The sequence below is a fragment of the Ictalurus furcatus genome, chromosome 18 (genome assembly GCF_023375685.1).
Source record: "Ictalurus furcatus strain D&B chromosome 18, Billie_1.0, whole genome shotgun sequence".
Taxonomy (NCBI): Eukaryota; Metazoa; Chordata; class Actinopteri; order Siluriformes; family Ictaluridae; genus Ictalurus; species Ictalurus furcatus.
The window spans coordinates 3,823,140-3,844,946 of NC_071272.1; the positions used below are offsets into that span (position 1 = coordinate 3,823,140).

General features: G+C 38.9%; 2 protein-coding genes across 2 annotated transcripts; both read right to left on the reverse strand.

Moving 5' to 3' along the window:
- Positions 1-1,517: 1,517 nt before the first annotated feature.
- On the reverse strand, positions 1,518-17,790 carry mamdc4 (MAM domain containing 4). Its single transcript, XM_053648883.1, has 29 exons — positions 17,241-17,790; positions 16,159-16,245; positions 15,880-16,041; positions 14,996-15,121; positions 14,548-14,781; positions 14,336-14,461; positions 13,852-14,007; positions 13,648-13,748; positions 12,708-12,863; positions 12,491-12,581; positions 12,149-12,262; positions 11,916-12,008; positions 10,761-10,898; positions 10,414-10,556; positions 9,933-10,041; positions 9,481-9,585; positions 8,691-8,822; positions 8,417-8,544; positions 7,856-8,069; positions 7,630-7,767; positions 6,949-7,073; positions 5,565-5,655; positions 5,328-5,477; positions 5,074-5,199; positions 4,219-4,343; positions 3,991-4,093; positions 3,194-3,369; positions 2,880-2,912; positions 1,518-2,785 (listed from the first exon to the last, which is right to left on the reverse strand). Exons 1-29 carry the CDS (start codon positions 17,290-17,292, stop codon positions 2,768-2,770), a joined length of 3,552 nt encoding a protein of 1,183 aa, XP_053504858.1. The 5' UTR covers positions 17,293-17,790; the 3' UTR covers positions 1,518-2,767.
- A 740-nt stretch (positions 17,791-18,530) lies between these two features.
- On the reverse strand, positions 18,531-20,875 carry phpt1 (phosphohistidine phosphatase 1). The gene is made up of 3 exons (XM_053648887.1): positions 20,639-20,875; positions 19,316-19,443; positions 18,531-19,216 (listed from the first exon to the last, which is right to left on the reverse strand). The coding sequence occupies exons 1-3, from the start codon at positions 20,781-20,783 to the stop codon at positions 19,124-19,126; spliced, it is 366 nt and encodes a 121-aa protein (XP_053504862.1). The 5' UTR covers positions 20,784-20,875; the 3' UTR covers positions 18,531-19,123.
- Positions 20,876-21,807: the final 932 nt, after the last annotated feature.

Genomic DNA, 21,807 nt, shown 5'->3' on the forward strand with positions numbered 1-21,807 from the left:
TCCCGTGCAAAATTGAATCATAACCTCTTGAAATCATTGTCTAGTTAATTTTTTAAGGCACACGACTGTTTAAAATACGTTTATTCCAATTAAACAGTAGGGAAATATTATTATGAATAATAAGAATAACATTTAAACAATTTTCTGTCGAACACAAAAGTGGACTCACATTAGGAGTCACACAATATGACACATAGAGTTACTTATGTGTATTTTTTCTTTTTTTTGTGACACGATAAGATACTATATACACTCTAAAATTCTTTAGCGTTGTTTGGTTTAACTTGTCCAGTCAGGTAGTTGGGTTAGACCCAAACAATACGTTTGAGGACGCGGACCTGAAAGAGAACAAGCTCGTTGCGTCACGAATCGTTTTCTGGAATTTTCCACGGCACTTGTGGAGACAAGGCCGCAGCTAGAAGGAATCAATCGGCAACTGCAAAACCTGTACGTTTTTCTTCACAATGAACTTAAATTAATATTTAGTTGAACATTTTGAACGTCTGTTTCTGTAAACATTTTTATAGTCAATAACGTTTTTTAACGTGTAAACTACAGTGTTAGCAGTGTTAGCCTGCTGACAAATATGCTAGCTAACACTGTTAGCTAACACTGTAACACTGTAAATATGCTAGCTAACACTGTTTGGGAGATAAATCTCTCAAAGTCTAAGTTCACTTTTTGTAATAAATAAGACAAATGTAATGTCCATCCATCTTCTACCACTTACTCCTTTTCAGGGTCACGGGGAACCTGGAACCTATCCCAGGGAGCATCGGGCACGAGGCAGGGTACACCCTGGACAGGGTGCCAGTCCATCGCAGGGCACAATCACATACACATTCACACACCCATTCATACACTACGGACATGCCAATCAGCCTACCATGCATGTCTTTGGACTGGGAGAGGAAACCAGAGTACCCGGAGGAAACCCCCACAGCACGGGGAGAACACGCAAACTACTTAGATTTAACATTACGTAACCACATTTTCGGCTGCTACATAATGTTACTTCTACCTAGTTTTGTTTTATGGTTATTGTTCACTGTGGCCTTGTCTGCCAAGCAAAGGCAGAGAAAAAGAAGAAATACGTCTCCCTTAACAAATTAACCAAACATTTGGGATAGTTTCAAGTCTTTTCGCACAGTTTTTGGGATTTAGATGAGGTGGGGTTTTTATTGAGACCTGGCAACAATGAAAAAGGGGGTGAAACATTCATAAAAGTTTTCATCTTCAGGCTGGAACCAAATTCTTCTTCAAAACATATAGTGATTCGGATAAAAATTTATGGACTGATTCTGCCATTTATTAAAATGTTTATGTAGAAATTGTATTACTAAAAATGATGTCTTTGAGGTGTGTGAAAATGAAGACGTGCTGTTTCCATGATACTACGTTGGATGTATTTTTAGCTTCTTATCTCCAATGCAAAACTAAAGAAGCAAACCTGAGACACAAGACACTTTTTGGTTAATAAGCTACATTTAGGATCATTCAAAAATTGTGAATATAAATGCGCTTTATGACTTTAATCAGTGTTCTGATAGCAAGTTATATTGTACAGATATACGAAAAGGGTTTTTTTTAAATAAATGAAATAAAATAGCTTATCTCCAATATCAAATTACACTTTTTATTCCCTTAAAATGTTGACATTTTACATCACTATAATTACAATAAAAATAGAGCTCCTCTAGATATTAAAATATTGTTTTATGATTCCATTTGGGTAATGTGTTTACTGTAAAATTTGTTCTTATGTTGAAAACAATGAGACAACTATTTAACACAGGTAATTCTTTCTGTATACATTGGCTTTTCAAAGGACTTGCAGTTCAAACTTGCTTATGCTTTTCCAAAACCAGAAGGCTGATGCTCACTTATTGCTCATAACATGTAAACATATAAAATGTTCATTCTAACAGCATCAAATGAGCTCCTTATGTTTCTACATTAGTTTTTAGAACATTTAGTTGTATAGGTCTTGTCAGATTATCCACTACAATGGAATTACTAGTAGTAGTGTAGTAGTAATACTAATTAGTAGTAGACTTTTTATTCTATTCCTATACACTTTATCGTAATGGTCCACTACTCGTATCATCTTCTAGATCTTGACTTCTTTACTAAAAGTATGTCCTGGCACACTCCCATACTACTAACCTCAGCAGTCCAGAGCACCATCATGCCATAAGTAAGGAATAAGACATAATTTAATTCCTCACCAGTCTCTCTTTTTTTCTGTTTTCAATTCAATAAGTTGAAAAAAAAAATGCAGCTTGTCATGTTACCCGAGAAACCTCAAAGCCCTCCATCCTGCAGACTTTCCCATCTTTGAAAACTTAAAAGAACGGCTTAATCTCTGACTCTTACAAAACGCCAGCACTGGAGATTCCTTTCGTAAATGTTAAATAAACGTCTCCCCACAGAAAATATCAAGAACTGCACACTTTTTTTTTCTTTAAAAAAACCCCCATCTGTGTATGTGGAGCGTCTGCTATACAAATCCCCGTTTAAGTTGTTACCGTAGAAGTGATACTGTATTCGAACGAGTGCATTAATGTTAACCTGTAATTTGAAATCCAGATTTGCACTATAGTGTAATCAGAATTTTAAAGACAAATAATACAACTAACAGAACTGAGTAGTCTGCTAGATGAGTTTACGGATGTGTGTATGCAACGATACAAGCAGTTCTTCTGCTGTGGCATCGTATGATTTGCACAAAGTCCCTTCAGCAAGTTGCACAATCACAGTGGCAATCTTATGCCACCTCCTGCTCCTGTAAAACAGACATGTCACAACTGTTAGAGACACAATCGCTTTATCTTTTAACTCGAGAACACATATACTGTAAAAACAGCTTGCTTACTTACCGAACTATAGATGGAAGGTAAAACAACATGATTCTGTTGGGGGTGAAAACAGGGTTATTAATACACCAATTATAGACACATTTTTTTGTGAATTTTTTTTTGTTGAGGGTGCAAATATGAAGTTCTACATGATCATAGAGAGTTTATTTCTCTTAGTTTGGAGTTAACACACTTAACTAGTTAACTAGCTCGCCATACTGTACATATTTATATTACTATATTATATCACATACACAGGATTTACTCTCATATTATGTTCTCAGTCTCATAAGTAGCAGACAGAGAACATAGGCCTGTTAATGATAAGTACTTACCGGTTCATATAGATCATTTGGAAAGCCTGGATGACCACTTGAGTCCTGTGTCTGAGATTTGGCATGTTCACGCATCCTCAGGTAGAGGAACAGTAAAACACCTAGCGTCACCATCAGCAGAAGTGCTACTACCACAGAGGAAGCTATTGCTCCTGTGTTGTTAGGTGATGTTAAAGCTGAAGGGGAAAAAGTATTGATTTAAAGGACAAAAGAGATGTTTGCTGATACCATTAACAGTTTTATTGTTGAACCCGTTTTCACTGTGCAAGTCTGACTTGTATGGCCAAACTTTTGTGGACACTTGATCATAACACTTATATGTGCTTGTCTCATTCACATTCCAGATTTAGTCCCCTCTTTGCTGTTTCGAGCATGGTTGTGGGGATTTGCTCATTCAGCCACAAGAGCATTAGTGAGATCAGGCATTGAAGTTGGGGCGAGAAAGGATGGGGCACAATTTGTTGTTCTAATTCATCCCAATGGTGTTCAGTGGGGTTGAGGTCAGGGCTTTTCCAGGCCACTCGAGTTTGTCCACTTCAACCTTGGCAAACCATATATTCATGGAACTCGCTTTGTGTACAGGGGCATTGTCATTGTTGGAACATGTTCAGGCCTCTTAGTTCCAGTGAAGGGAAATTGTAATGCTACAGTTGTGTGCTTCCAGCTTTGTGGCTGCAGTTTGGAGAAGACCCACATAAGGGGTGTGCTGGTCAGGTGTCCTCAAACCTTTAGCCATATAGTGTACATAATGGACATAATTGGACACATCATACTTATGGACATAATTGCAAACTTACTTATCTTGTCTGTCTGTTCTCCAATACAGTTGACCCCAACAGTGTAGCCAAAGTCATCCAAAGCAAGAACACCCTTTTCTCCTTTAAGTCCCTCAAACACAATCTGTTACATGTGCACACATATACACAGAAAAATTATACACAACCTCTATCACATGCAGGTATGTTAGACAGACAAACACACAATTTTAGCATCATTACTCTCTAAGTATCTAAGTGAAAACTCACTTGGTACTCAGTCTCTGAAGTGACATTCAACCTGAAACGTTTCCATGTTTCTCCAGCCGCAGTGAGGCTCAAAAGCTCAGTTTTGGCCACGTTGGAGAGCGCCCAAACCACCAACTTACTGTCTTCTACAAAGAACCAGACAACCAACTAAAGTTTTTGTTTATTAAAGCAATAATATCAGTGATGCAATTTTGATGCAATTTTACAGCATATCATAATAATAATAATAATTCCTTAGATTTATATCGTGCTTTTCTAGGCACTCAAAGCGCTTTACATAGTATGGAGGGGAATCTCCTCGACCACCACCACTGTGTAGCATCCACCTGTATGATGTGACGGCAGCCATAGTGTGCCAGAACACCCACCACACACCAGCTATTGGTGGAGAGGAGAGGAGAGTGATGTAACCAGTTCAGGGATGGAGATTATTGGGAGGCCATGATAGAGGGCCAATTGGGGAATTTCGCCAGGAGAAGTATCCTGGGATTTTTAATGACCACAGAGAGTCAGGACCACGGTTTAATGTCTCATCCGAAAGACTGCCGTTTGTATAGTTTTGTGTCTCCGTTGCATTACTGGGGCATTAAGACCACACAGACCACATGGTGAGCACCCCCTGCTGGCTTCACTAATACCACTTCCAGCAGCAACCTTATTTTTCCCCAGGAGGTCTCCCATCCAAGTACTGGCCAGGCTTAACCCTGCTTAGTTTCAGTGGGAAACCACTGGCTATATCTATCATAACCTCCAAATGAGAAATAGTAGAAGAAGATCATTACTACTACGTTATTATATAATAAAAAATGAATTATTTCTGATAAGTGAGAAATTAGAATACGGATATGGGCTTACGGGCGACAGGCTGATAAACCCAAAAATACAGGCAGGTGCCTTTGGTGGGAGGAAGATGGGGACTCAGCAACCAGGCATTACGGGTAGCAGTGTCCCGTGGAGTGTGTGGAAGGAAAAGGAAGTGACCTATAAGTTAAGACAATAATGTTGGTAAAAATGATAACAGTGCTAAAATATGCTTACGACAAAATCTTACAGGATAGCTTGGTTGATGTATCTTGTTAGGCAACGCCAGAGATATAAAATACAAAAACCTCTCTCATTGTGCAGTGTGTGGTCATATGGTGGGGTGGGGTAGTGTGTTTCAGACAGCAGGTTGCTTAGCTCCCAATCCAAGTGATCCAAATGCTGGTTCTGAGTGTTGCTCCATCCACACAGACCTCGCTCCAGATCACATACTTTGTCTGAAAAATGAATCGAAACAAAAAAAGGAAAAACAGTCATCTTGACCATTCATTCATTCATTCATTCATTCATACATTTAAACAAACCTGGTGTAGGACAGCTGTGAGTTGAGAAGCTGATGTCATCAATAGCAAAATAAGTGTCTTTTTCTCCTCCTCCCACCACCTCAAACTGCAACTGATGGACAAACATTACAGCATGTTTTAAGTAAGGAATTAAACACGATAATGCATACTGTTAAAAGAAAACAATTAACAGTGGGGTTGAACGTAAGTTACTGTTACCACCTTGAATCTGATTATTTTCCAGTAACAGTGCAGTGCATTCTGAAGTGTTTTATTCCTCTTATACCTCAGCAATGTGCCAACAGTTACTCTTTATCCATTTATAGTTACGGTTAATGTTGTGAAAGGTCCACAAAACAAGTTAGTATCAGATATAGTTTACATTATATCAGCTATAAAAAGTTGTTCCTTACCAGCCTCGCTTTTTTTTTTCCACTCTCTCAAATTCCCCATGAACTCAAAATTGGAGTTTTATCATATGAATATGTTAACCTTAAGGTTATCTATTAGCTAGTGCGCTCCAAAACAACGACAAAATTCGCATTTAGATGATATATGCATTCAAAATTTACACTCTCTCTCTACCACCAATATAGATCAACAATTTTGATGACATCATTCTGCACTTCAGCTTCTCATCAGATTTTCTGTCCAATCAAATGCTCTCTAGAATCTGAAGTGTCCTGCCCCTAACAGTTGTAGATTTCCTGTCTGTGAGGTTAGCTAAATGCTATTGTATTGACACTTCTCGTAAAAAAAGTAGAGGTATAACCCCTGTGTCCTGGTGAAATTCCCCCACTGGCCCTTATCTATCATGGCCTCCTAATAATCTCCATCCCTGAATTGGCTACATCACTCTCCTCTCCTCTCCACCAATAGCTGGTGTGTTTTGGACGTTCTGGTCAGGTCACTGAGAAACTAAAATTAGTTTTTACAGCTTTGCCTCAGACTGTTATGAAGCTGACACTGGGGACTCCTTCCAAAATGCTAAATAAACATCTCCTCATCAAAAGATTTTAGAATTAAATAATGATACATTGTGATAAACAATGATACTAAACGTATGATACATTATACATATACTTTATAATTCTTGATGTGTTTGGATAGCTAGCAGAGAAAGCTACTTAGATCCAAGATTGTAAAAAAAAAAAAGGCGGCTGTCTAAAGTACTTGTGATTACTGTACTTGTGGTACAGTAAACCAACCAAAGCAACCAAAGAGACAGTATAATTTATTGACCCTATTACTAAATTAGCTTGAATTTCATTGGCAGGTGTTATTACTTATGCAAACCTTTAGTAAAGCAGGGCTCCTCTATTTTGTAATTTGTATTTGTAGTAGCATGCAAATATTTTTTCCACAACTACTTCAAAGGACTTTGGGGTATTGATGAGATAATTACCTGCCAGTCTCCATGCCAGCTAACATTGCCCATGCCAAGGCGCCAGACATGTCCCTGATTCAGACTGCTGGAGAACAGCAGGATCCTGTCCCCATCAACGGGCTTTACATACATACTCAAAGTACCTGTGTGATAAACAGTCATGTGAAAAAAATAAGTACACCCCATGGAAATGTTTGGCTTTTTTGACATATTTGGACAAGCAAACATTTGATCCTCTCTGAAACAGTGCCTATTAATAGAGGTGATACATAATGATACAGATGACACATAAAATTGACATTTTGTGGTAATTTTCACAATTTAAATGAACAAAAAAACAGATGTCACGTGGAAAAAGTAAGTACACCCCTACATTTATCAGACCTTCAGATCCATAAAATTTGAATCGGGTGTTCAAGATTGAGTGCCAGTGATTAGAACCTGCTTCGGGAGTGTAGGTGGAACCTGTCTTATTTATACCCCTCTCATATCTAGTGCCTGCTGTTCCCTTTCCATCCAGCAAGCCGATGTCAGAGACTGGTGGACAGTTATGCAAAAGAAGTTATTTCTGCTAAAGGGGGGAGTACTAGCTTCTGAGGCCAAGGGTGTACTTATTTTTTCACATTACTGTATTAGATCAAGTTCTTCAGTACTGTACTATCAGGAAAATATTAAATATGTGTGTTTATGCTGTCTAACCTGGGTGATCTCCCCCCATGTTATACCAGAAATAGACACACTCAGTGTGAGTCAATCCACGGCGTACAGGAGAGTTCAGAGTCGCCACACTGCCCTGGGGAAGGACATCCACACCACTGTGGGCCAGCATGTAGAACCCTGAGGTGACATGAAATATCACTCAATCATCTCCCACCATCAAAAAACTCATTATTTCATTTCTCTGACATTTCAATTTCTTTCTAACCCATCTCTGTCTCGAGACTGTGGTCAGTCTTAGGGCCAGTCCTTGTTGCATGCCAAGTCTGGAGAACCCAGAGACCATCTCTATTGTTAGTGTAGCCACAACGCTGACCCTCAAATGAGCACATAGTGGGCAAAGAGCACGGGCCTTTTACAAATGCCACGTCATCTATAGCCACCTGTCCATCAAAACCTGAGCGCACTGCCTCAAACACCAACTGAATGAGAAAGATAGAGAAAGTGAGGGACAGATAGAAATGGAAATAAACATACTCATACTGTATATACACTGAGTTTCCGCTCACACAAATTCCAACTTGTCATATCTCACATAAAAGGAAAATTCATTCTTTAATGAAGGCTTAAGAAGATACCACAAGCTAACAGATGCCTTGTATTAGTGGTGTGTGTGTGGGAATTTTTTTTTAAATCTCATTCCTGCCCACTCCTGAAAGATTTCTGACCAATCCCACTAAGACACTGAAAAACATTACAAACTGCACCATCAAATTATAATAAATATAGAATATAATATTGTACATATATGGTGCTCAACAACTTGTACCTGGTAGTTAATAATCTGTTGAGGCACTTGGCAGTGTCCTTCCTGCCACACATTTCCGTGAGCCCCAAACCGGGTCCATAACAGCTGCTCTGAGCCGTCACTGAAAAGCAGCTTAACATTGAGCGCACCTGAAATAGTCACATGTACAAAGCGTTAATCGCAGTCTACCTTTCAATATAGACTTGAATGTAGGCTTTATTTCTAAAAGGGACGCATTTAGGGCTAAAAGTTAATGTTTATGCACCAAGCAGACTTTTCTTCATTTGTATATTACCTGTTTGAGGTCCGTAGAGTTTGTAGAAGAATGAGAGACAGTGCGCATCCATTGAATTCTGGGGAAATGAAAGAAGACGTCCAGAGAGACCCTGTAGTGTTGTGTCCCACATATTCACCACCAGACTTCTACCTAGAAGGAGGTGTTATTACATACAAGCAGGGGTTAAAAATAATTTAAAATTAATTATTAATTAATAAATAAAAAATGATTTTCAAATGAATAAAAGTATACATTCTATTTCCCTTACCCGCTACACTCTGTTTCAACCCTGAAGTTGATTATTTTCCAATAACAGCACATCCCAAAGTGTTTAATTGATCATATACAACATCAGTTTGTAATTACAATTAAAAAATTTTAATTATTATAATTTTTTGTTCATTTTAGTTACATTTTATATAGTGCGGAATAAGCCTTTTCATATTACAGAGAAACCGAAAAGCACAAAGTCCTCTATCCTGTAGCGTCTCCCACAGTGCAAAGCTTACTGTTACAAAGTGCTCACACTGGAGACTCCTTCCATAAATGTTCAAGAAACAACTCCTGACAAACAAAACCCTTCACATATTAATAAAGTTTTACTGTTAAACAGCGACAATTTTTTTATTCATTTATTAGATTAAGTGCAGTGTCTGCCATACAAGTCCCAGTTAACAAGTTGTTACTTAATCTAAGCAGTGCTGTAGTATTATCGAGAATATAGAATAGTTTAAATTCCTTTTTCACTTGTTCATACAGCAGCATTTATTACATAAGAAACTATTTGAAAGTCGAATATTTTCCATACCAGTTCCAATAGTGTGGTCAATGCCGTTCTGAACACTCCAGTCATAGTTGTCCATTTGATCTTGGTACCATCCACATAGGTCAGTCTCGAAGTTACATGATAGTCCTGTTTGATGAAGAAAACAAACACACAGAACATAAAGAGGAATAAATCCATGTTATCAGAAAGAAAATTAGGAAGCAACAGTAAGCTCTGTCCTGTTAGCAAATACTGTATATAGAGAGTAATTACATCATGTTATAATCTGCTTGTCTTGATTAATGATTTGTCCATAACTGATGAAATGTTGTATAAGGGAAATCTTATTCCCAATAAAACCTCTATAAAAAGTAAATGAACAGTGCTATCAATCTGAAACCTCATTTTCTCTTCTCTACCATGCCCATTGCCACAACAGAAATGAATATATATCATGTGAGTTGAATCATCAGCAGTAGATGGAATATACTTACCATCAACAGTAGAGGGTATATATTCTGGGTTGCAGTGGACATAATGAACATCCTTCACTGCTATTCTTACATCTGAGTTAAGATTTGTAGCACGAGCTCTGAACTCCAGCTTACAGAGAGAAAGGTGGAGAAGGTGAGTTATAATAATCAGATTTGTGTAATACATGAAATTTGTAGCAGGAGGGGGTGTGGTTTAGTATGGGTCTGGTCTTTGAGGGACGTGTTTCTGGGTGAACGAGAGGCGTAACACCTAACATGGCAAACTGAGTAATGAGCAGAGCAAAGCCAAAGCTGAGCAGAAAGTGATGAGCAAGCAGCAATGCTGCACAGACATTGATAAAGTTTTGCATTACTATCTGAATACTGTTCCAAGGGTGTGAGTATGTAAAAGCTCACATGAGCGCTTACACTGGACCTGCTGTCTTTTCTGAGCAGCGTAATGCCGACATTATTACAGTAGTAAAATGAGAAATGCCAATACCTGGAAGCGACGATCTCTGGCACCAATATAGACCTCCTCTTTTACCCATGATTCCGCCGGGTTGTCACCTGTCCTCCCACCAAACGTCCACAGCCGAGGCAGAGAGCCCAACACACTGTCCACTACCATTACAGACACTTCACCTGGAGACAGAGAACACCAAATGTGTTACTGTGGTCTACTGTATGTGTGTACAATTGTGTTGCTGTAATGGATGCGTGTTAGGGTCAGAGGAGCGGTATATGCATGTTTTTGTAGCGTACGTGTTAGGACTAGATTAGCTCTTTATGTGTATGCAGAAAGGTCTATTGTTGTCGTGTCAGATTGTAGTGTTTGGTTCCTTGTACCTATGTGTGGGTTGCTGCCTGTGAGGCTGTAGGAGAACTCGAGAGTGCAGGCAAGGCCGGACGGGCCGAGTGGAGGGGTTCGTGTTTGAGCTTCTGTCAGCTGCTGACCAGCAGCTTCACCCACATATAAGAACGCCTCTGAAAACGTAAATAAATAAACATCATTCTTTTTCTTCTAGAATCACACACATGTCGGACCTCAGGTACACAATATGGAATTACCTGCTTAGCAGCTTGTATATACAGTTGGAGCTACAGGTATCTTGACCTCCAATAGCCTTCTATCATCTCCTGTCTTCTTTTCTGCTGTGGTGAGTGTGTTTTTTCTGGAGAATACTACAGAACTCTATGGGGTCCACCAGCTTCAATTTCCCATCATTAGCAACACTAACTTTATTAGCAACACTTAAGTGTTCTGTGTTGCTTGTCTAGTTTCTCTAGTTACATCCTCCGTATTTTTACTATATCTTTGTGATGTATTACATGTGTAATAGCTGTGATTTTCCACTATGATCTCTTAGTGTTTTCCTTTGAGTTTTCATAGTCCCTCCATGTTTATACTCTCTGCATCAAGTGCAGTTCAGTCTTATGAGTATTAGTGTGTGCATCTTTTTGGTCTCAGGGCTGCCAATGGTCACTACTCTTAACAGTCTGAGACTCCTCTGATGGTGTACAGTTATAACAGGTGTTACTCATGCTTTTTCACAATCTTGCAAACAGAAGTAACATGCACATATCTGAAATATCTGCACACATCTGAAACCTGTGCCACCACTTATTGTAGAGCTACGTGTATACAACTGCACACATTGATTTGTAAGGACAAAATAATATTGGAAAATATTCCTGGCACAAAATGTTTGTTTTTTTTTCACAAATATCTCCAGCAAGAGAGATATCCACTGTTTATTTTTCAGACTGAAGAAGTGAATGCATGCATGTAGAGAAAACAGCCATGTTAGAATTGTGATGCTGTTGTGTTTACTATTTTCTGGCTGTATCCTTGTGCTTGTATATGATTATGGAGCATAGATATACTGTATACGATCCTGTATTTTTATCCCCGTCATGGATGTTGACCACATTTCTCTCCCGCACCTGTACGTTGGCTCTATTTTTACCTTTCTCATTTCTTCCACATGGATTAGGACTCACCTGTAACTGAGGTATTTTCCATCAGCTTCCAGCCTTGGTTTCCAATACTGGTGTCTATCCAGCCCTTGCTACCCTGCTCATATGAAAAGTCTCCTGTGGAAATCATAAAACACACATCATTTACATTTGAGTTGCATTAAAAATGTTTGAATATTAATTGCATTGCACCAGCCATTATTTGTTGTATGTATTGTATTTATTGAGAGCATATGCTATTCTAAAATGACACTCGCCACACTGTGCTTCATCCTCTCCCTCTGCGCAGTCCCTGTTAAAGTCACAAATCTTGGTGGCCTCTGTACAGGGCTTTTTGGGTGGTTTGGGAATAGACTCTGGTAATACTGACTCTGTTGGCAGAGAAATCGGATCATACACTTCTGGCAGACAGATACTGTAGGTTCTCCAGTACACAATCATTATAAATGTGATATTCTTTCAATAGAAGAACAGTATGATATATGTTAGGGTCCAAATTTGAGGTAGATTCAGAGTTGTGATTAGGGTAGAGGTTGAGATTAATATGTCACTGACATTTTATTCTATATGAGAATAAAAAAAAAGATAAAGGATCTCACCATTGGACAAACGGCATTCAGGGGACAGTGTAATATCATCAACCGCTATGCCTCCATATGGTTGATCTCTAATCGCAGCAACAAACAATATCTGCAGGATAGCAAGTACCCGAGAAAGATTAAGCAACAGAAACAAAAAAAAGAAAGGACAGAATTAGAGGGTGGCTGCCTGATTTATTCTAATGGTCAAAATAGAGAAAAATGAAAAAACATGTACCTGAAATGTGCTGTTGACGACAAACTCTATCTCAGCTTTCACCCACAGATCACCCAGTGAGCCCCCGCGCTCCCACACTGGGTAAATCTGTCTCTCTGCCACCAGCACTGATAGGCCCCCTGATACGCCGCCAAACTGGTGTGTGTACATCACCATCTGCCAAGAAAAAGAACCCAAATGCATCCAAATACTGATGACTATACCAACAGTTCAGTACAAAATATATGGGATGTTATCTGTGGCCAATATTAAATACATAATTAGGAAACTAATGAATTAATTCTAATTAAAACTATGATATTCCACTCAAACATTACTAGTTTATGACTTCGATTTAGTATATTGTGTCTTCATTAGGTTGTGTGCACAATTAACTCTCGGTAGAAGATATAAATAAATTAAAAGTAAAGTTGTCATGAATTGCCGGAGGGAACTCTGGACTTCAGTTCCCAGCAGCCACTGCACCTCTGCATCACAGTCACATGATCACCTGTGATTAACGTGATCATTTCAACTAGGACTAGTCATGCCGCAATAGATTTTCAATATACTAGACTCCTGCGAGATGTTTATTGCAGTGCTTGCGTTCTTGATATTCATATATTTTCATATTAGTCTTTTTTTGTGATCTGCTCCTTCAGTCCACATTTTCTATCTATTTTTTAGGGTTAAAGACATGTCCTTTTGCTTCAAGGCAGTGGTCTACCTCTACGCAGAAAAATCTGGCAACCTGGTAGGTGTGAACTACGCAATACACGACTTTAATAATCTGTATTGTAAGCTCAGAAAATCAAGTAACCTGACTTGAATATGAGGAACTTTCCCATAATAAATATTGCCGTAATATTTACACTACTCCGAATATGGATATGGCTAATGTAGAGAATGACTAAACTAAATTATCATAACATGCCATAGAAGTACAAAAAAAAAAACCTACACGGCAAGGATGTGAGCTATTGGTGGGTTCCAGATGAGGACTTTGAAAAGTTGCCCAATCTTGCTTAATCTCAGCTGGTCTGGTAACATATAGAAAATGACCTGTGAATAGAAACATGTCCATATATTAGTATCATATAACTTGAAAAAATGGCATTGATACATAATGACTGTAAACTGCAAGTCAAGGGACAGCTGCAAGTACCTGAAGCAGAATTGTTGGAATGGTCTCTCCCTGGGCCTCTTAGAGGCTCAGACATTGAGATATTCATCTGACTTGTCCTTATCCACTTCAATGATGAAATTGATCTTATATCCCACCTACACAGGTCTTTCTCAAAGTTACAACTCATATACCCTCCTGTAGAACCCAGCAGAACATTGAACATAGGATGAATATTTGGAACTAGTCTGCCTGATAGTGCTGCCCAATAAATGGCCACACACCAATACATGAGCCTTACACCAAAAATTGCCACAAAGTTGGAAGCACACATCTGTTTAGCACATATCTTATTATGCTATAGAATTACAGTTTCTCTTCACCGGAACTAAGAAGCCCAAACCTGTTCCAGCACGATGCCCCTGTGCACAAAGTGAGGTCCATAAAGACATAATCATAGTTACCATAAAGTACTGTAGTCTAACATAGTGTATCATGATAAGGGCTGTGGGATGAACACACTAACCGCAGTTCTCCTCATCCGTTCCATCTCCGCAATCATCTGTGCCATCACACACTGCACGTTCTTCCACACAGCCTCCCAGTTTGCACTGGAAAAGGCCCACCCCACAGCTCTCAGTGCCTGAAGGAACTAGTTATGGAGAAAGAGCACAGTTCCTATAAATTATTGACAACAGTCAAGGGAAATTAATTGTTCTTCTGCTCATTCAGATGTACCTGGAAGTGCACAGTTCATGAACTCTAGCTGATCGATAGCTATGTCTCCACTTCGCCCTTCTTGACGCCGTGAATGTAGCTGGATCTCAAAGGGGCCAGGAATACGTCCCAAGAATATGATGCCTTCTCTCCATGCACGAACACTTGAGCTCTCCGGCCTCCACACAACAGCATTCTGGCCCTCAGGAGTCCACACTTCTGCCCAAAGAGGGCTATTTTCCAGTATGGTGTAACCTAGAACAGGGGTATACTAAGAATTGGGATGTATTGTATGATGTAATGCAATTCAGTAGATACATATGGGTTTTATTATTATTATTATTATTATTATTATTATTATTATTATTATTATTATTATGTAGGAAAACATGAAAGAAGGCAAGCCAAAAGAGAATGCATCTCTGTGTTATATCTCAGAACATGACATTTCTGAGATGCGTGTGCATACTTGAGTCCCACATAAAGTAGCGGAGATGAAGGCGACAGGTCATGGAGGACTGTTTCATCATAGGAGATGTGAGGACAGCTGTTCTAGGAGAGTCTGCATTCACCTCAGTCACTGCCATGAACCAACCTGCACACAACACAGCAACATACACACACTGGAGATCAGATTTAATCCATGTATCCGTCCATCAGTCCACTCAGCTGTCGATCCACCATTCCATCCATCATCCATCAATCAACCCATCCATCCACCAGTGCATCTATTATTCTATGAATCTATCCATCCATCAATTCATCAATGATTAATCATCATTAATCAATGTAACATTTCTGTTCATCCATCCATCCACCCTTCAGTCCACCATTCCATTTATCCATCCATCAATCCATCCATCCATCCACCAATTAACTCATCATCCATCCACCCATTCATGCATCATCCATCATCTATGAAACCATCCATCAATCAAACTATCACTTTATTCATTAATCCATTATCCATGAATCAACCTCTTCATCCATCATTCCATCTATGAATCGGTTTGTCCATAAATCCATTCATTAATCATTCCACCAATTCAACTAAGCATCCATTCACCCACCCGTCAGTCCACCAATCAATCTATTAACCGAATCATCCATAAATCGATCCATTCAGCAGTTCATAAATCCATCCATCTATCCATACTGCCATGCATCATATTCATTTAATTAAAGAAGCAAATGCCAGATATCGAACTTAGGCAATTGTCTAGACTTTTTATTCTTCTTTTCTTTTTTTTGCCAAAGAACTATTTTAACATTCATGCTGCTACAAAGTGAAATTTCCATGCATCTTTAAATACTGAATCCAATTTAAGAAATTACTCCAGTGTGCGTGCGTACCTGTTGATGTGCCGATGGTGTAGTCAGATGAGGGTCCACTGTTGGGCAGCGGGTGTCCGCTCTGACGTCTCTCCCAGGTGTATCCACCTTCAGCTGACTTACCTGTCCAGCCACACATCCCTGCATCCTCAAAATCGCACACAAAATCTCTCCCCCGATAACCTGTTAAATCGCAGAAAAGCATAAAAAATACAAACAAAAGACATTTCTTTGAACTCACGAAACACAGTGAGTCAGATTATTGAGTTTTAAAGAATATCAGGTGAATCTGTATCTCACCACAGTCCTGCTCATCGCTGCAGTCGGTGCAGTCGCACACAAAGTCACATCTTGATCCTGTGCACTTGCTATGCTCCAGGGTAAAAACTACAGAGTAAGATCATCAAGAATAAATAGATGATCGATGCTGACATTTCAGCTTCAAATCTCAAAAAGCACAGTTTTGAATGTAAACCCTAAATACTGTTCATGGTACAGTTTCCCAAAAGTTTAGATCATCTTAAATGGTAGAAAGTTAGTAGAGGCTCACTCTTAACAATCATCTTTGTACTGTGATGCTTTTGGGAAATAAATGTAGTATAACAAATACATACATCATCTCATAACTGGAGATTGGTAGAGCTGTGTAATACTACTATTCATTTTTTTTTGTTTTTTAAATAATGTCCCTTCTAAGGTATTTACATAGTTTTAGATTTTGGATCTATCTATCATGGCACCCATGGCCACTTAGTAGGATCTTTCTTTACCCTTGGTATAAAACTCAACCATAAATATGTATCTCCATTAGGCACAGTATTTAAACTAATCAGTTTTTAAACATTGATACAAGTAATGCTCCTTGATTTAAAAGAAGGACTAAAGGACACAATCAATGACGAGTTTTTTTTTTATTGAAAAATGTTTTGTTGTTTAACTATGTGCCCTCTCGCAATGGGAAAAGCCTAACAATCAGATTGTTTCAAAGGTTACAGCGATCAAACTCAGTCTCTCACAACAAGAAAAGCTCAGGCCGAAGGTCTCTGATATTAAACAGTAGATATCAGGGATACACGTGCAAAGTCAAGATGGCGTAAAATAGTAAAGAACTGCAAAATTTTATGTCACCTTATTGCAAGTGCGTGCTAGCTCTCGTTTTTAAAACAGTTACAGTGAAAGAAAAAAAAAACAAGACTGAATTTAAAAAAAAAGAATTAGTATAAAGACAATATAGTATAAACAACAATACATTTTTCTCATTTGTGGGTGTCCAACCTTGCTCCCGTAGGTCCTAATCAAACACTTAATCCAGTTAATCAATCAGGAATTGCTTATATACATGTAAAATATGAACACCCTTGTTTTGGAAGAGTAACTCTTACCCCACTGGACAGTAAGGAGCAGTGTCAGGAGCTGAATGAAGTCCCTCTTCATCCCAGAATATAGCAGAGACAGTGTGCGCTTCACCTTCTCTTCCAGCTTCTAAGCAAAGGTAATGCTTGGACTTGACCCTCTGATGTGTCATAAAACTATTACGTACAACCAAACTACAGGAAATTATAACTGCGATTACAACATTGCTACTTGGGCACTGGTATGCAATACAGCTGTGAAGACCTTCTACTGAAAACGCTGACAACGGATATAAGCCATCAAATTCATTGGGCAATTGAGTGTTTATGACTTCTGCATCATATAACAATAAATTCTTAGGAATATTTCTGCTTTACAAGTGACTGGAGTCGATGGGTTCATTCATCTTCAGTATCCACTTTCTCCCGGTTAGGGTCGAGGTGGTCCGGAGTTCAGGACAAGAATAGTCCAGTCCATTGCAGGGCATCACACACGCACACGCTCATTCACACCAAAGGGAAATTTAGGGTAACGAGTCCATGTACCAACATGTTTTTGGGAGGTGGATGTCAGAGAACCCAGAGGAAACTAATACAGTCACAGCGTGAACACCATGCTAACAGTAACTGTAGCTCAGGATTGAACCTTAAACCCCAGAACTGTAAAGCACTAACCCTACTTAGTAATATTTTGTAACAATGTTCAATATATATATATATATATATACTGCTATTAATTTGTAAGTTTATGTAGCTGGATTCTGCTGTGTGATAGGACTAATATCTTCTGTTTCATACTACCAGAGTAGTTTCCTTTGGAAATAGTGGCGTTTTCATGGTTTGTTCGTTCAAGTCTCTATGCAGCGTATAAAAGGCCGCCGCTATGTCACGCTCATCATCAGGCCATTCTTGTCATCCTTGTCACTCCTTCATAAAAAACACTGTTATATATGTAAACTTTCATTCTATTCCTTTGCTCCAGACTGCCAGGATTGTGGCCTTTGGAACCAGTGGAGTTTTCATGTTCTTTATACTCATTACTAATAGCAAAGTCACCTCAGGACCTCATATATACAGCCAATAAAACATACAGTCGTTCCAGAAATAAAGTAAGGAGAATGGATGGTTATGTGTGTAACCATGGTTCTAAGACTCAGTGAATGTCTGAGGAGAACGTATAGCGTGACATAGCAGGAGTTTGTTATATGTGATTACTTTGCTCTTAGTACATGACAAGGAAATGGCCATATGGTCCTCCGGTAAACATTCTGTTAATGAATATGTGACCTCAGCTGAGGGGAAACAAAATTGCAACTCAGAGGCTTTATAGTCCTTTAATAGACTTTACACTATTTCCAGGACGTGACTTATATTTCCAGGACTTTTTGTGCATTTTCTCTTTTCAGGTATTCCCAGGTATTCCTAAAATCACAGAAACACCGAGAAAGTAAGTCACGACGTCTCGGCTTTGTTTTTCCAAGTGTATAGTGAATAGAAAAGTAAAACTCTGTATAACCCACAAGACATACAATTTATTGCTTCTTATGAAGCTCACTGTTGTATGGCATGATCGTGGTTTAATAATTCTTAACAACTTTTAATAACATTTCATTAAATTTAATTCTTTTACTATTGTGTTATTTGACAAACTTAGCAGTCTCTAATCCAAAATTGGGCAGTTCTTGAGTGGACAGACAAATAAATAGAATATTAATAAGGTAGTTAATGTGTAAACATTAATTCATCTGCTGTTAATGAGAAATCCCTTAATTTCAGCTTCTGAGACGTCACACACGGACGTCTTCAATTTCCCATCCTGTTCAAGCAGAGAAGAGAAGCTGTTGTTTTATAAACAGCTCAAATCCAAGGATTGTTCAAGGACAGGCCACCGTGGTAAAACCCTGCTCGTTGAATCAGTAGCCTTCATTTGCCCATGTGATCTCATAGTCTGGGTATCGCGTCTTCAGTTTTTCCGTAGAGACGGCGTGATTGGCTCGTCCAAAACCCTGAAACAGGAAAATCAGGACACAGAATATTCCTTAAACTACATCATAAAATGTTGCACATTACTAAAGCCTGCAATAGGTTTTTTCAGGATTGCTCACCATGGAATAGCCGTAGACATGGATCTTTTTGTCAGCGCTGTCGTGTCTGATCCTGCCACCTCCTATACACTCACAGTCCACGCCGCCTGCTCTCTCCAGCTCACCAGAAACCTTGTCATAGATATCAGCTGTACAGGACACACACACACACAGGAAAAACAACACCAGTCATTTAGCTAGAAAACTTTTTGACACAATAAATCCAGCTAGGTCTTTTGTTCTATTCTTAAGTTAAAATAAAATGATAGATGTCAAACAAATAATATATCCTGAAACCGTGCCCCAGCACCACGTGCTGCATAATGATTGGTGCCAGTTCGGTGGACTATTTTGTCATTGGTCGTGTTTAAATAGTTTGTTAGTTAGAATTTAGAGTTACAGGAGCAATAGTCTAAAACAGCATGGTTATAGATGTAGCACTTTATACGGGGACGTATAAACATCGAACATGTACATAAACAAATTTTTAAAACATGTATAATTGTTAACATGGTGACGTTTTCTGTGACTATTAACTTTAGACAGAATGATTGTATATATAGTAACTGTATATAGCTGCGACAATGTAAATGATAACAGGAACTAACTTGCTTCGCAGACATTACAATGTAACTATAAATGGATAAAAAAATTGCTGTGGTATAAGAGGAATAAAACACACCAGGATTTGATGTGCTGTTATTGGGAAATAATCTACTTCTGGGCGGTAACAGCATTCACACCACTGCATTGTTGATTATTTTCCTATAAGAGCAGGCCACTGAGTGTTCTCTGGCTTACTTAAACCCTAACCCAGGTGTCCCCAAACTTTTCCAGGGCAAGGCCGCCCAAATGGCATTAACATCTGACCGAGGCCCCCCTTCTGCAAGATGACTTTAAAACACATTAAAAATACAGACTTCTGACTATATCCCCCTTTTTTAACGTTGATGTTTTGTCTGTTTAGCAATTAGAAAGTTAGGTATAGCAAATGTGATTTTGATATGTATTGTTACAAATAACATGTTATAGTAATGCATATATATAACAAATCATGTATTTATTTTTCACACCAAATTGTTGAGGCCCCCCGGGCGCCCCCTGGCGGGCCCACTTTGAAAACCACTGCCCTAACCAAGTCTTAAATGCTTTCCTTCCCTATGCAGTAAACTACACATGTTAACGTATTAAATAGGGAGCCATTTTGGAGTAACCTAGAGTATTTATAGTTTTTACCCGGAAACACACGGTATTTAATAGCGATGAAGGTTTTTATGTTGTTATGTTGGTATAAACAGCTAGTTTAGTGTGTAGAAGCTGACTGTAGTGGTCTGAGCTCCATACCGTGATACTCGGCCCACGCGTAGCCGCGCACTACGTCCACGTAAGACTCGTCGGTTTTGCTGTGCACTCTTATAAGCACGTATTTAAACACGCCGTTCGGGTCGATATCAGCTTCAGGAATCTTGGCCAAACGCTCAGCAGACATGATTATCGCTCTGATCTCTACAATGTCTCACTCCACACCCGGTAAAAGCTTTCGTTTCTGTACAGGTTTGTTTTGATGGCGTTGTCGCATTACTGCCACCTACCGGTCCGGAGCTTATCTCGATGAAATAAAGTCATAAATCATAAACTCAGGAGAGAGAGGAAAAGAAAAAAAAATATGAAACGTCTGTATTTTAAAGATCATTTTGTAAAATCCAAATACAGATCTTTATCGGAAAGGGTTTAAACGATGTTTTTCCTGCTTGTTCAATGAACCATAAACAATTATTGCACATCAACGTGTGGAACAGTCCTTAAGACACGAACAGTTTACAGGCTGTAGGTGATTAAGATCACAGTTACAGTAACTTTGGACACTAAAGAGACCTTTCTACTGACTCTGAAAAACACCAGAAGAAAGATGTCTGTGTGAACATGCCATAGACCTGCTGCAGGGAGGCATGAGGACTGCAGATGTGGCCAGAGCAATACACTGTAATGTCTGTAAGGTAAGACGCCTAAGACAGTGCTACAGGGAGGCAGGAAGGACAGCTGATCGTCCTCGCAGTGGAAAATTAACCATGTAACCGTGTGTCCCCACAGACGTGATGGAGAACTTGCAAATGCCTTGGTGGAACAGTGGAGTAACATTTCACAGCAAGAACTGACCAATCTAGTGCAGTCCATGAGGATGAGATGCACTGTAGTACTTAAAGCAGCTGGAGGCCACCAGATACTGACTGTTACTTTTAATATTGACTTTAAATATTGATTAATATTTAATACAAAATTATCCATATTATTGAACAGTCATTACTTAAGCATTCAACCCCTTTTTCTTAAGCAGCTCATTTATGTTCTTTCATCTTCAGGAACCACTTGATCCTGGTGACATACATACATACATATATGTATATATATCTATATCTATATATACATATCTCTCTCTCTCTCTCTCTATATATATATATATAGAGAGAGAGAGAGAGAGAGAGAGAGAGATTTTTTTTTATCTCTAGTCTAGG

Bases quoted from the DNA above. Each gene is read 5' to 3' on its own strand.
- mamdc4 (XM_053648883.1), bottom strand. From the start codon at position 17,292: ATGAAGAGGGACTTCATTCAGCTCCTGACACTGCTCCTTACTGTCCAG. The intron at 12,864-13,647 runs GTAGGTTTTTTT...TTTTCTTGGCAG, and splicing joins ATAGCTCACATCCTTGCCGT to ATGGTGATGTACACACACCA. The intron at 5,200-5,327 runs GTTTTTGTATTT...CTTAACTTATAG, and splicing joins CACACTGCACAATGAGAGAG to GTCACTTCCTTTTCCTTCCA.
- phpt1 (XM_053648887.1), bottom strand. From the start codon at position 20,783: ATGTCTGCTGAGCGTTTGGCCAAGATTCCTGAAGCTGATATCGACCCG. The intron at 19,444-20,638 runs GTATGGAGCTCA...TGTCCTGTACAG, and splicing joins CGCGTGGGCCGAGTATCACG to CTGATATCTATGACAAGGTT. The intron at 19,217-19,315 runs GTGAGCAATCCT...TTCCTGTTTCAG, and splicing joins ATGTCTACGGCTATTCCATG to GGTTTTGGACGAGCCAATCA.